This window comes from Harpia harpyja, chromosome 2, assembly GCF_026419915.1.
Source record: "Harpia harpyja isolate bHarHar1 chromosome 2, bHarHar1 primary haplotype, whole genome shotgun sequence".
Taxonomy (NCBI): domain Eukaryota; kingdom Metazoa; phylum Chordata; class Aves; order Accipitriformes; family Accipitridae; genus Harpia; species Harpia harpyja.
Window position 1 is genome coordinate 36,077,255 of NC_068941.1, and position 14,648 is coordinate 36,091,902.

The window sequence follows — 14,648 nt, forward strand, 5'->3', positions numbered from 1 at the left end:
GGAGCAATTTGTGCATATTCGCAAAAAAGTGCCGTCAACCAGAAAATAGCCTCCATTAAAAAAAAAAGCAGGAGGTGTTTTTCCTTTGTCTCTGAACTGTTTATAGGCTGAGAACAAGCAATCCATTGCTGTTCTAAGGTATTAAACGGCAATAGTTCAAGGGTGATGTAAAGCAGTCAGCTGCTGAGGTTGGCTGGGGGAGAAGATAGTGGGGCTATTTTACCTTCCCCAAGGGGACAAGCCCACAGGGCCATACTTCCCACCTCCACCACGCTGGCAGGGACCAGGGCACAGGGTTTGTTTTCCACCGGCATTTGAGAACTCAGTTTTGAAATCTTCCCTGCATCTTACACAACTTGGTCCTTCAGATGTTAATGGGAAAAGAACAAAAAGGCCTTGTTTTCACTAAAAGAAAATAAAACCCGAACAGAATGTGTGTTCTTTAATTCCAGTTCAAAGTAAAATCCTTCTGAAGACAACCCTTTGTAATTTTTGTATGAGTCAGTTAAAAAATAGTAGGGGAGCTGGGATTTTCAGTTAACTCTCTACCATTAGCTGGTAATTAGATACCATAGCTAACTGATGCAAACCAGTGCAAACTTGACATCTGTTTTAAGGCAAACTTGACTTTATTAGGCTGTTGCCTTTATCTGTATTAATTTGAGTTAAGAATGTATCTGTTTCCTAAAGAGAAAGTTATGAAGAGAGCAAAAATAGCTGGAAGCCTTTAATTTAAATATTTAAGCTAATATTTGTAGAAAATAGTTTGTGATCTTCAATGCAGTCATTTCATTTCATGTCACCAGCCAGCCACAATTTACAGAAAAGCAGTATTGAGGCAAAACCAGGTGCATGCAATCACAGCGTGAAGGATTACTGGATGTTAAAGCTGTTTGCTCTGTTAAACTATCTCTAGATATCTATCTGTCTATCTATCTTTTGTTAAGATTACAGATACTCTATATAGAAAATAAGCTATAGGCAAAGTGTGCCATTATGCAATCATCTCTGTCCCATTAGGATGCACGGAGTACATTTTTCTCAGCAAGAACTTTAATATTTGAAGCCATTCTTCTTGTGCATAGCCTATTTATTCATTTTTTAAACACCAAATTCCATAGCTTAAGTACTCTGATATATTTGAGCAGAATAACTCTGACTGCGAGGGATCCATCTCTGCAAGAGGGTAAATAAATTTCAATTTTGACATAGCACTGATTTTATTTTTACCTTTATAAAAAGGTTATTTCACCAAGTAAAGTGATCAGTGTCCTACTACAGAGACAGGTTGTTTATAGCACCTGTGATGAGCGATTAAATAAATCAGACAGGCCATTCTGGACTGTTGGTAAGTGAAAAGATCATCATTCTTGGCTTTGGTCATTTAAGCTTTACCATCAGAGAACAACCTAATAACTAAGGACTGTATAATAAGAAAGCAATCTGTTTACCTTTTATTAAGTCTGTTTATAGTCCTACCACTTTGGTGTATGGTCTTGGTCACTTTCATGAACCAAAAATTATGATGCTAGTTTAAGGATTTTTGGATGAAGCTTTGTATGAAATGTAAGACAGGTGGGGAGTATGAGAACTGAAAATGCTTTCATCCTTTTTGCCAAATACTGTGGAGATAATCCAGCCCCTCCTGAAATTATTGCAAAACTCCAATGTTCTTTTTTGGTATCAGGATTCTCCTTCCACCCTCATCTTGCATGAAAAAGCATGTATACTTACGTTATTCAAATCTGTCCTGACTGAGCAACATTCATAAAGTATTTCTTCACATCCCTCTCCTACTCCTAATAGCTAGAAAAAGGAGCTGTGAGTCAGAAACCATGGACTGTTTCAGACTGGCACTGATTTATTTTAAGACTGAGCAAGTCACCGCATTTTTCTGTGTCTAGGTTGAGGCTCTGAATGGGGATGCACCGTGGTTTTCTAAGTTGCATGTCGTATAATTTGATTCTATAGCAGTACGTGTTGCATGGACATGCAGAGGAATACCCCTACCCCAGAGCTGTTTTGCTGCTAACTCCCCAAAGCCTTTTCTGCATCATCAAGAAACACCACACGTGCCTTCTGTGTCCCCACTGCACAGCAGGAAGGGAGATTTGGGGGTGCATGCAGTTGGGGTGCGGGGAGGGAGCCAACAGCACTGAGCGTCACGTTTGGGAGGGTGCTCTGAGTACTGATTTCAAGAAATTGAACTTGTAAAGGGCTGCAAGTTACCTGCATGAAAATGGGCTATATTTCCATACTTACTTACGGCGGCTGCGATACACCTGCAATCTATATGCATGTATTACAGTAATGTCTTTTTCCAGACCAGTAGGTCATAAAGTTCAGTCTCCTTGAGAAATGTGTTCTATGGCGTATGTGATTACTAATTAATGAAATACCTTTCAGGCAAATGAAAGCACAAAAGCACAGAAATTGTTTGAACTTCTACTTACAGAGAAAATAAACAAATTATCCATGCAGTTTTTTAGAGTTTGTAAGTGCAGTCTAGTCTTGCACCTAAATAGCTCCTGTTCAGTGTTGTGCCAGAGGGTCAAACACATGCCAATATAATACCTCCACAAAAATTACTCTATCAAAGTCCTGAGGAATATTTTCACACATGCAGGTTTTAATATCAAGTGCTGAACATTTATGGCAGCCAAAATACACCAAAATAATTTCTTGGCAGAATGATGCCCACTGAGGTGTAAATACTCTGTGACCTAGACTCACTCCAGGCTGGATAATTACATTTGATTAATTGATAATAATCTTCTGTTTTCAGATGTTTACGGTGATCACTTATTGTCTTGCGCAGTCCTATACAGTTGCAGAATCTTCTAAGACATTTTTGTTTCCCATTAGAAAGGAATGAATCTGATCGGCAAATCTGTTCCTATTAAAATCATTGGGAAATTTGCCAGTTACTTCGGCAGTGCAATATGGAACCCACAATTTATTATTGCAGTTACTAATAATCTACCATAATCTCATACAATTACATTACATTTGCATACATTAAAAAAGATAACATTTCTGCCTCTGAAGACCAGATAATCTACCTCACAGTTTGTATAGCCAGCTAAGTTCAGCACTCGGGGACCGCGTGAATGAAGTGTGTCTTTGCTTGATTGTGTTTCTAGGATACAGCTTATAATAAAAGACCATGTATATAAGGCACAATTCCCTCTTTGCTCTTCCTTTTGCTCCAGGAGGGGTAGTAATTTTATTTTGATATATACCATCAGCGAGTGCCTCTCCCCTGTGCTCATTCAGCTGCACACATTAGCAGTAGGCAGACTGAGCAAGGCTTCCTCCGCCCTCTGCCTCTCTCCACCCATTAATCCTTCCTTAATGTGCAAATACAGAAATAAGTAAAGTTCTGGTTCCTTCCTACTCCTTTTCAGAGCCCAAGTGGTATTAGTCCCAGAGATACATTTATTTTATTGAAATGAATAATTGTATATGCTGTGTTACTAGATATGCAAAAATTGTCATTTATGGAGAACCTATTCAATTCATGGGACTGGGACATAACTGCAGACTGATTATGCCAAATGCCGTAAGCTATCCTCCATCCTGAACTGGACAGAAAACTTAGGGGCAAAAGGATATCTTAGACCAGTTTATTTAGTCTCCTGACGGCTACAGGGTTTTGAACCTCTCTTTAGGGAAATTCCACCAATGTAGTATCTTTTTGTGGTGCCAGGTTTAGGTAAGTGTATTAAATCTGACTGATCTGTGTGTATAAATAGCCTCAGCCTTGAGCAGCCTCTGTGACATCTTTTATAACCCAGCAGATCCAGATCTATATACGCAGGACCCAGAGAGGACAGCAAATATTTTTGCTTTTGTTTTTTTCCTGAGATATTTTACTTCTTCATACTCAAGTTGTAAAAGTTCTTACATTGCTTCTCTCTTGGGAATGCTGCAGTTATTCACTGAGATCAGAAAAGAAACACTTGTGCAGAAAGAGCCCAGCAACCCGGGGATGCATTTTTAAGGATCTGTGGGTTTTTTCAGTGAACAATCTTAAGATACAATTACTGTTTATTTTGGAGAATTGCTTTCAATTACTTTGATTTTCTGCATTTTCATTTTAAAGCTCTTCTCTTCACAATCTTCTTGTTGCCAGAAATAGGGTGGTGATAATTAGACCCCAAATCTTCACATATCTGTCTTCATACCCAAGATCCAGATGGGCAACAAGAGGCTACAGAAACAGTTCTCACTTTGTTGAATGCAAATCAAGTTTGGACAGTGCAAGCAAATGCTTTTCCCTGTCTCATGCTAGCTATTCATCACAGGGAGAGTACGAGTTAGAAATACTATATAGATGCTCTTTATGAATTTATATGCGTTAGAAGGGACATGTCAAGCATTCTAGCTGCCCACATTTCTGTTATCTCCCTTCAGCTCTGTTTGTTACTGCATTGCTTTAAAATAGGAAGATCCTGACTTCTTGTGGATTGTGCCGCCATCTACGTGATTGTATTAATTCTGGAAATGTGCAGCTTACTCAAGTGTTGTAAGAAAACATTTATGCTGCATATCTTTGCCTGCTGTATAGTTTAGCCATATGAGGAACTAGATTGAAAAATTCAATATATTCCTAATACAGAAGGTAAGGTAGAGGAGATATTCTCTGTGAGAGGGTGACATTTTGTTACTTAGCACTGCGGCAAAGTAGAATTGGCCAATATCAGGTAGATTATATGCTGCATAAATTGCTACTAATCTCTTAATCTGTTTTGTCCTAATTATATTTAGGCAAAATATAAGGACTCATTTTATAAATTGACTTCTAAATTTGCACTCAGAGGTTGTGCACTGACCTATAACCAAACAATTCGATAAACAGTTGCCTGAACTACAGGCACAGCGTGTCACATTGTCTGGAAATATTGAGACATGGGTTGTTCAGCTTCTTTCTTCTTTTTCTTTTTTTTTTTATGACTCCAGCTACTGTTCTTTGATGTAGAAGCAGAAGCAGCTTTGACAGGGATAAGATGAAGATCTCTGTTTGAAGTCATCATACCAGGGTTGTCCTGCACTTGGTGCCCATGTGAGGTGGATAAGCAATACACTCCTGAATGAAAGCAGACAGACTGTACCAGCTCCTCTGTGAAATCTGATGTACAGCAGTATGTCAGCTGATAACAAGGCAGTTGCTATCTGAGGTATCTCAGCAAATAGCGTTTTTTGTAATCTAGCCTAGAAAGGGATTTTCTGTTAGGGGTTACATTGCAGTGTGTTAGCAGAAGGAATAGGATTGCAAGTTGGCACAACAAAGGAAACGCATCCCTTTGTGCTTGCCCCAGAGTTTGAGGCTGCGTGCATTTCAGCTGGTGAGATGTTTCTCCTGTATCGATGTGGCTGTGCAGTGAGGTGCCGATGGGCGATGCTGGGAAGGAGTGGTTGAATCAACTTCGAGTTCTGGCCATGGATCCTTACAGCTCAGATGATCTCATGGCATCACCAACTGGTTTGGCACATTTTGAGCTCTAGGAAAAATAGTTTACCTTAAAGACAAAGACACAGTGATATTTTTTGCCTGTAAGCAGAAAAAGGCGGCATCTATTTGGTATGTAAAGAAGGTGTGCATCTCCTTGGTCATGGCACAACAGTTGGTATTACTCAAAGATCAAAGGCCAAATTACTTTGAATAACCTGAAACCTATCAGTACTTCATGGCTGTTCCAAAAGACATTACCTGGAGTAGCTTGTTATTTTGAATTAGAAAGCATCTCAGGAAGTCAGAGATAAAAAGTTCTGCTGGTGTGTTCACTGGGAGCTATTTATCGTATGGGTTTGTATCTTCAACAGACTATCAGAAAATGGTATTTATGTCCTGAATGTTAAGACTATTTCATAATCATTATTAACCAGTACTGTCATTATGAGCCTGCTTGCTTTAGCCCTCGGGTAACAAAGTTCACTGCTCCATCAAGCTCTGTCATAATCAGCCTTATTATAAAAACATAATATTGTAACCTTCAAAGGCTCCCTGGGCTAGTGCTATGAAAACTGGGAATGAACTGAAGTAATCTTTAGGCTAGCAGCAGTTGCACTGGGAAAATACAACCATTTCTATGCATGTAATGTACATGCTTCCACCCCACCCTCTTCATGCTCTTCTCAACAGGACAAAAGCTATCCCTCAGACCCCTTTTGGAGCCAAATTAGCTCATCAAAGCAGAAAAAGTTTATAACACAGTGTTCACGGCATATCAAATGCCCTTGCACCACTTTGATTTCCATTCTTTGGAGTGCAGTTGCCATATTTTGAGTATTTCATTTCAAGGAGGAAAGCTATTAAGTGTTTCCCCCAAAGTAGCTGATTATTCAATGGCTAAAGATGTCAAGGATAATGAAATAAAAAGGGAACTAGGCTGTGATAGTCTCTAGCAGGAAAATGCATCTCATTAGAAGGCATTCCCACCAGAGAAGTCTATGGTATTACATGCATGAATTCCTTTCTGCTGTTAAGTTGTTAACCAAGTTTTGGATGCAAACAGCATGCAGCCTCAATGACAGTGCACAACTGTGTACAAACAGTAATTAATCGTTGGCTCCCTGAATGGAGCCTCTGTGAGGCTGCAGGCAAATCAGCCTGGAGGGGCACAAGAAGTTGGCACAGGACATAGCCAGGGCACCTGACCCAAACTGGACAATGGGGTATTCCATACCATGTGACGTCCCATCCAGTATAGGAACGGGGAAGTGGGGGGCAGGGATTCGCCGCTCGGGGACTGGCTGGGTGTCGGTCGGCAGGTGGTGAGCAATTGCACTGCGCATCATTTGTACATTCCAATCCTTTCATTATTGCTGTTGTCATTTTATTAGTGTTATCATTATCATTATTAGTTTCTTCTTTTCTGTTCTATTAAACCGTTCTTATCTCAACCCACGGGTTTTGCTTCTTTTCCCGATTTTCTCCCCCATCCCACTGGGTGGGGGGGAGTGAGTGAGCGGCTGCGTGGTGTTTAGTTGCTGGCTGGGGTTAAACCACGACAAAGGGCTGGCCTGGTTTCCAGTGCTTGAGGAACGTGCCATGCTGTGCAATTGGGAACATTCAAGTTATGAATATTACCTTGTAAGCTGTGTGGCAGGAGGCTGAGGGTAGCTGGCCTCCACAGGCTCAAGTCTGTGCTCAGCAGAAGGACCTGCCCTTTGGTGTTTGGTGATGAGGACAAACTGTGCATGCTGTGATCCAAGGATCTTTCAGTTGAGTTTCCTGGCAATTCTGGAAGGAAAAAGAAAATCAGTCCCACTACACAAAATACTTTTATGTGAATTTATATATTCAAGGCTGTTTGCAAGAGTGCATTTTTGAAATGGCGATGGTGTTTTCTACAGGCAGACACACATTAGAAGCTTATTGATACTTTGGCATTGGCAACAAAGACCAAATATGCTGACAAGAGGTGTAAGCGCTCTATCCCACCCCGGCCCAGTATCTTGGCTGGAATTAAGAGTGTTTTGAGCAGGCAGTGCATTTTGAGGCAGAGAAAGGGGTTGTGTCTATATGAAGCACAGTGGTTGTAGTTAGAGGATCAACACATTACCAACGCTCCTTGCAGTGGTGTCTGAGACACCGCAATATTTCCTTGCACTTAGAAGAAGCCAAACGGCTTCCCGACAGAGAGTACTGTGTGGGAAATGTGGGCAAATATCATTCTGCTTGGAAGGATAACGAATGGGTCACTGTCATCGTTGGTGCAACTGTGGGTTTGGAGGGGGTTGCGCTGAGATGTGTTATGAAGGGCAGGGCCAGGGAGACCGTCAGGCACTGAAGTGTATTGCACTGTATTATAAAATCACCTAAAAAATATCGCCGTATCTGCGGTATATATGACAGTAATAGTCCCCAAACTGCAGCTTGCAATAACCATACTGCAGCACATGTGCCCATCATTACAGAAAATATTGGGACATTTTCTGCAATGGTAAAATCCATTTTCCTGGGCAGTTCAGTGTCAGAGTGAACAGGACTTCTCCCTCTGCTGTATCTGTCTAGCAAAAGGAAATGAAATACAGGAGGGCTAAGGGAGTCATATAAATTGAATAACTCTGTGGTCTTATGATATTCATATGAAAAAAAACTGGGCTGGATCATCACTTGATGTAAATCGTCCTATGACATGGTACAATTTATGTCAGCTGAGGTGCTGTTCCTCTTACTTGTCTAACATATATGTGGTATGTGATCAAAGTCAAAACCACAGTGATTAGTTTTTCATTCACCCACTTCTCTTATGCAGATAAAGTGGTGGTTTTTTTTCCTTCACATCCTTATGACAGCATGTGTTGCTGAGAAGATATTGGTAGAGCTGTAAGGTCTCACAACAACTTTGCAAGCAGAATTCTGTACCTACACTTTTTTCTTTCTATCTGTAAGCCTAATATTAACCACCATTACTTGTACCCTGACAGGTCTGATTGTCCGAGAGGTAAGCATTGAGATTTCCCGACAGCAAGTTGAGGAGCTCTTTGGGCCTGAAGATTACTGGTGCCAGTGCGTTGCCTGGAGCTCTGCAGGCACCACCAAGAGCCGGAAAGCCTACGTCCGCATTGCATGTGAGTGTCTTTGCTCTGCGTGTTGATGGTGTTTGAGTGAGGAAAAGTGGAGTCTCCACTGTTTGGGAGAGAAATTTTGTTTCTGACCAGTTAGGCTTTGTATTTTCTGCAGTCGTTGACGCATACTAAAATTAAGGCCTTCAGAAGCATTTGTAAGAACTTCAGCTTAACCTGTTCTTAAGAACAAAATCTCCTTCTTCTCCTTTGTGTGGGGGGAAAGCATCAAAAACAATATTTCTTGAGTACAGCAGTTATATGTCTCAAGAAAAGTGTCTGAATTTAATTGTCGTGGTTTAACCCCAGCCAGCAACTAGGTACCACGCAGCCGCTCGCTCACTTCCCCCCCCAGCAGGATGGGGGAGAGAATCAGGAAAAAAAGGTTAAATTCTTGTGTTGAGGTAAGAAGAGTTCAATAGGACAGAAAGGAAGAAAATAATAACAATAACAATAATAAAATGACAATAATAATAAAAGAATTGGAATATACAAAACAAGCGATGCACAATGCAATTGCTCACCACTTGCCGACTGATGCCCAGTTAGTTCCTGAGCAGTGACCCGCACCTCACCCCAGCCAAATCCCCCCAGTTTATATACTGAACATGACATCACATGGTATGGAATACCCCTTTGGCCACTTTGGGTCAGCTGCCCTGGCTGTGTCCCCTCCCAATTTCTTGTGCCCCTCCAGCCTTCTTGCTGGCTGGGCACGAGAAGCTGAAAAATCCTTGACGTTGTATAAATGCTACTTAGCAACAACTGAAAACATCAGTGTGTTATCAACATTATTCTCATACTGAACCCAAAACATAACACTGTACCAGCTACTAGGAAGAAAATTAACTCTATCCCAGCCAAAACCAGGACACTAATGAGTAGGAATATTACCAAAGCAAGCTATGAAATGACATGACAGCTGTTCCTTTCACAGAATCACAGCATGGTTGAGGCTGGAGGGGACCTCTGGAGGTCATCTGGTCCAAACTCCTGCTGGGGCAGGGCCATCTAGAGCTAGTTGCCCAGGACCATGTCCAGATGGCTTTTTAATATCTCCAAGGAGGGAGACCCCACCACCTCTCTGGGCAACCTGTGCCAGTGCTCGTTCACCCACACAGTGAAAAAGTGTTCCCTGATGTTCAGAGGGAACCTCCTGTGTTTCAGTTTGTGCCCATTGCCTCTATTCCTGTCACTGGGCACCACTGAAAAGAGCCTGGCTCCATCCTCTTTGCACCCTCCCCTCAGGCATTTGTATACATGGATGAGATCCCCCTGAGCCTTCTCTTCTCCAGGCTGAACAGTCCCAACTCTTTCAGCCTTTTCTTGTAGGAGAGATGCTAGTCATCTTTGTGGCCCTTTGCTGGACTCTTTCCAGTATGTCCATGTCCCTCTTGTACTGAGGAGCCCAGAACTGGACCCAGCACTCCAGGTGTGTCCTCACCAGTGCTGAGCAGAGGGGAAGGGTCACCTCCCTCGACCGGCTGGCAATACTTTTTCGCTAATGCAGCCCAGGATACCATTAGCCACATCTGCCACAAGGGCACATTGCTGACTCATGGTCAACTTGGTGTCCACTAGGACCCCCAGGTCCTTTTCTGCAAAGCTGAAAGTATATGTCTCTGCAATCATATAATAAAGCTGCTGTTCTTTAATGAATAAAAAACTGTGTGTTTAGCATATCACATAATCAGATTGGTAATATGAGTTTGAAAGTGGTCATCTCAACCCTAATATATCATCATTGTTATTCATGGCTACGAACCTCAGTATTTATTTTGAACCATTCCCAGCTTAGAGCCCAAGAACACAGGGAAACTAGCTCCCTGAAAAGAGATCTTCATTTGACTGTACAAATATTTAATGTTCATTAATTTTCAAAGAGGTGCTTTTCTTTGTAATAGAGTAGTCACACTGGGGACTCCCATTTCTCTTTCACATGATGAAATCCTGTTTTGTATAATGGGAACAAAATATATCATCCGGAATTGTATCTATCTCTTCCGCTGTTTTCACCTCAACAAAAACACATTTTGTGAGAGAAGGTCATTAGAAACTGGGTTTGCAGCATACTTATGTTTCCTGCACTGTGCCTAACAATTTATAATGAGAGAAAAGAATTCTTCCAGCCAAATAAAGCTTTTCACAGACACGTTAGAGGAAAGACTCTCTGTCATTTAAAACTCCCCATTTAGAGCTTGAGTATCCTTTTGTTCTTGAGAAAATATTGCATGGTTAAATCCTCAAAGACGAGTTACTTTCTGTGTAAACATCCAGATACAAATCTCGGACATTCAATTTAAATACCCATTTTTTAATGCTTTTAGTCCAAGTAACTGACTTGGAAATAGAGGACCTGTACATAGTCCTCTGTACCTGTACCTAGAGAAATAGAGGACCTGTACCTTTGAGTACAGGACTAACCTCAGAGAAGAATTTCCCCGCAGTTAAGGGGAGTTAAAATTATTGTACAGACAGTCTTCCTGCAAAATTAGAAATGGCAGTACATATGTACATAGTGCTTTCCCATGGCAGGCAACTTTTCAAGACTTTGAGGATTTTCTTTTTCTGTACTGAAACAAAAGAGAGGGATTTCAATTTTCTTTCTTCTAAGCAGTCAGCACTTCAGAGAGGCTTAGCAATGTTTGAACGGGTTTTTTAGATTATGACTCCTAAATTAACTCATTAAGCAGATTTTCATGTCCTGCCAGTTAGCCCTTGACAGATGACCATTAAATTAACACAGTTTAGAAGTCTGAGTGTATTTCACTTGATGGCTAAGTAACTTTTGTGTACTGCCATACCTATGTACTTAATTTCTGTATAACACATATAATCATTGTATATGTATGGAGGTTATTTTATATCACTTGACATATCTTCCCAGGCATCCAAATTTTTATTGAAGGCACTCATAATACAGAGTTTGCTTCTTTTTCGTACCATATTTTGGAGAGAGGAACAGTCAGTTCAGTGATTTTTCTAGAGTCTTGGTGGGGTTTTTTTAGAACAGTCTAATTAAATAAATTCCAGGAAGTTTTATGTGCCTGTAACTCAAATGTGGCTTTGTATGTTACTGAAGTTTTTTTAACCTCTTGTTCCTGAATTTGGGTTTCTTGGGCAGCTGTGATTCAGGCAAATCAATTTTAGACTCCTTGGGATTAAGGATTGAGGTGTTAGGCCTTCAAACTGCAGATTTTCAAACAGCAGCAAAAGCACATTCTCTGCAAAATTGTCCGTTTCCAATTTCACAGGTTTCTATAAATGTCTCAGGTAACTCAGGACTATTTTTTTAGGAACTCAGACATATGATGTGGGGTATGTGCCTTACTTTGTGATATCATTTGGTCTACAAGATCGCTATATTAAACTATGGACTCAGATATACCGAAACTCGTCTGTATTCACAGCCTTGACTTCAGAGCACTGAATCTGTCCTGGCAATATAATAGTTGTTTCTTAATAAACTTTAAACACAGCTGGTAAGTCTTCTGATGGTTACACAGTGTGCTCTGAGACTGGGATGCAAGGTAGGGTCCATGCAGTATTTATTAATCCAGAAAATCAAGGATGTCCAAAACTTAAGAGGGACAGAAGAGTCCATCTCTCCAGCTCTGTCTCCAGCTATAGTTGCATGTTTGTCACCAATGCAGTCTTCACTTTTAATTGGTACAGAAAGTGAGCACTGACACCTTTGGGAAAGGTGAGGGGTAAATGGAGCATGTAAAGTGCTCAGCTTAAGTTATATTATTATTTATCTTAATTCCTGAGCCTGGTGATTTCATCTCAACAGCTACAACTGTAGCATAACTAGGCATACCTAGCACATTAAGAAAAGCTTCTCTCCTTCTCCCTCTCCCTCTTCCTCTCTTCCTCCTCATCCTCTTTCTCCTTCTGCTCTTTCTCCTCTTTCTCTCTTTTCTCTCTTATGCCCACTGGTCTTATTCTAGAATTATTGTGTCCTCTCAAGGGCTGGAGCTGTACTCCATTAAAACAAACAACAAAAAAAAAAGCATGCAACATCTCTGTTCACTGAGCGTGTAATAGAATTAACTGAAAAGTAATTTGAAAGTGTGAAAAATGTGCATCCTGGAAAACCGGCTTGTATTTGTTTAATGCAGGGTCAGGCATGTGTCAGAAGGTACGTAACAACCTAGTCAATGAAAGTTCTCTGTGAAAATCAATTGCAACATCACTCTGGCCAAGAGCTTCAGTTATTCAGGAAGGGAGTAATCTATAAATATGGAGTGAAGATGCTGCTGGTTTTCAAAGGCTGCCTGTGCTAGCAATATAAACAGAAAAAGAGTCTGAGACTAAAGCCAACATCCTGGCTTCTCTAACTGTTCAGGGTATTTAACGGTGTCTCGCCTTTTCACTCCTGGACCATGAGTACGCTATGAAATCACTCCCTTCTGCGCAGGCTGTTTCTGAAAAGGAGCTTTTTTCCTATTTCATGGAACTCATCTTCCTGCAGCTTTGGCCTCCCCATGAGAACAGAGCTGAGCATTTCATCCTCTTAAATTAGCAGATTTGTTGGGATTAATTTTCACTTTTCCATTCTAGATACCTCAGTAACCAACAAAGTAGAGACACCTAATGTATATCTTGGTGGAGCTGGAAAGATACAATAAATTTTCTGAGATATGGGCCTATGAAAGTGCTAAAATGCATTTCCTATTTATTCACACATTTCTTATTTATTCTAGGCACATCCTATCAGGAGCACTAGCAGTCACTAATATGCTTTAATACAGTTTTTCTGCTCAATTAAAAATACGTTACTTTTGTGGAGGGAGGGAGGAAGGAGGGGGGTTGGGTAGCTTTACCTTTAGCTGAAAAAACCCAAGCCCAATATAAAGTTTTAATGTGAATTTTATGTAACAAGACTGATGTCATTGAACGGATAAAACCTAACAGGGCAAAATTCCTGTTAAAAGGATGAATGAGGTCTGAGCCTGTGTAACTGAGAGTAGAGTTAAACCCACTGGAAAATACATCTGATAAAGACTAAACAATAGCTGCAGGATTTGACCTAATTTTTAGATCAGATAATAAAGGGGTAGCTAAGACAAATTGCTTTGAGCCCATGTGCATAGAGCAACCTCACTTTTCATTTGCTCCAGTGTGGTGTTGCTGTAGCCTCACTGACTTCATGATGTTAACCCATGCTGTCCTTGAGAAAATATAGTAAGAATATAAAACCTAAATCTGCTGCCAGGTTTTGAATTTGTTGAAAACCTATAAGAAGATAGCAGCTTTCTCTGTAATTTCTGTTACCCGATCTTTTTTGGTGTAATGAATGTGGATAGTCTCTTCTTTTCCTTAATTCATTATCTTAAAATCAGAATTTAAAAAAAAAATTCATTTTAAAAAGCCTTGATGTAGTAAGGGTCTGCACTTGTTAATCTTTTGTATAATTTGATACTAGTTTCCTATGTACTTATCTAAAAGCCTTTTTTCCCCCAGACATTTTTTCAAAGGAATGTAGCTAATATATGCACGTCAGATATACTGTATACTGATAAGATAAATGCAATATAGAAGAGTAGACCAGTTCACCTGATGGTTTATCTCCACTTACAAGGGGTATGCAGTCATACAAAGAAACAGATATGAAAAATAATCACAGATTCTTTACTGACACTTGGTTATCTCACCTTTTAGTACTGGGGCCCATGCTCCACGTTACATTGCTGCAGTGCCTTTCTTCCCTCTCTTCACACACCTAATCCAAGCAATGCTGTGAGAACATGTTCCTGTACCCACAAAAGCATTGCAGCACATTGGAATAGATACAAAGTTGGGTGGATGTTGAGATCAGGAGAGGGAGCTGGGAAGACTTACCTTGAAAATTTTAATAGGAAGGTACGTCTAGGATATGCAGTATTAAAAAATAATCCAAAAATGTGTTTTGTGCACTTTGATAAGTGTGTATGAGAGTTAGCAGAGATAGGACCTCAAGTCCTTCCTTGTGTACCATTTAAGTTACTACTAATTGATGTCTGCTGCTTGTCGTTAAAAAAGGGATAATTAAAACACGTGCTCTTGAGCTGAGATTACTGAAGAGAGAACGG

General features: G+C 40.5%; 1 protein-coding gene across 2 annotated transcripts in view; it reads left to right on the forward strand.

Moving 5' to 3' along the window:
• The window catches only part of UNC5C (unc-5 netrin receptor C), a 270,802-nt gene that overhangs the window by 179,802 nt on the left and 76,352 nt on the right, over positions 1-14,648 (forward strand). For both annotated transcript variants that reach the window (XM_052776063.1, XM_052776053.1), the window contains exon 3: positions 8,437-8,580. In XM_052776063.1, the coding sequence (XP_052632023.1) occupies positions 8,437-8,580 (144 nt within the window). The remainder of the gene's footprint in view (positions 1-8,436; positions 8,581-14,648) is intronic.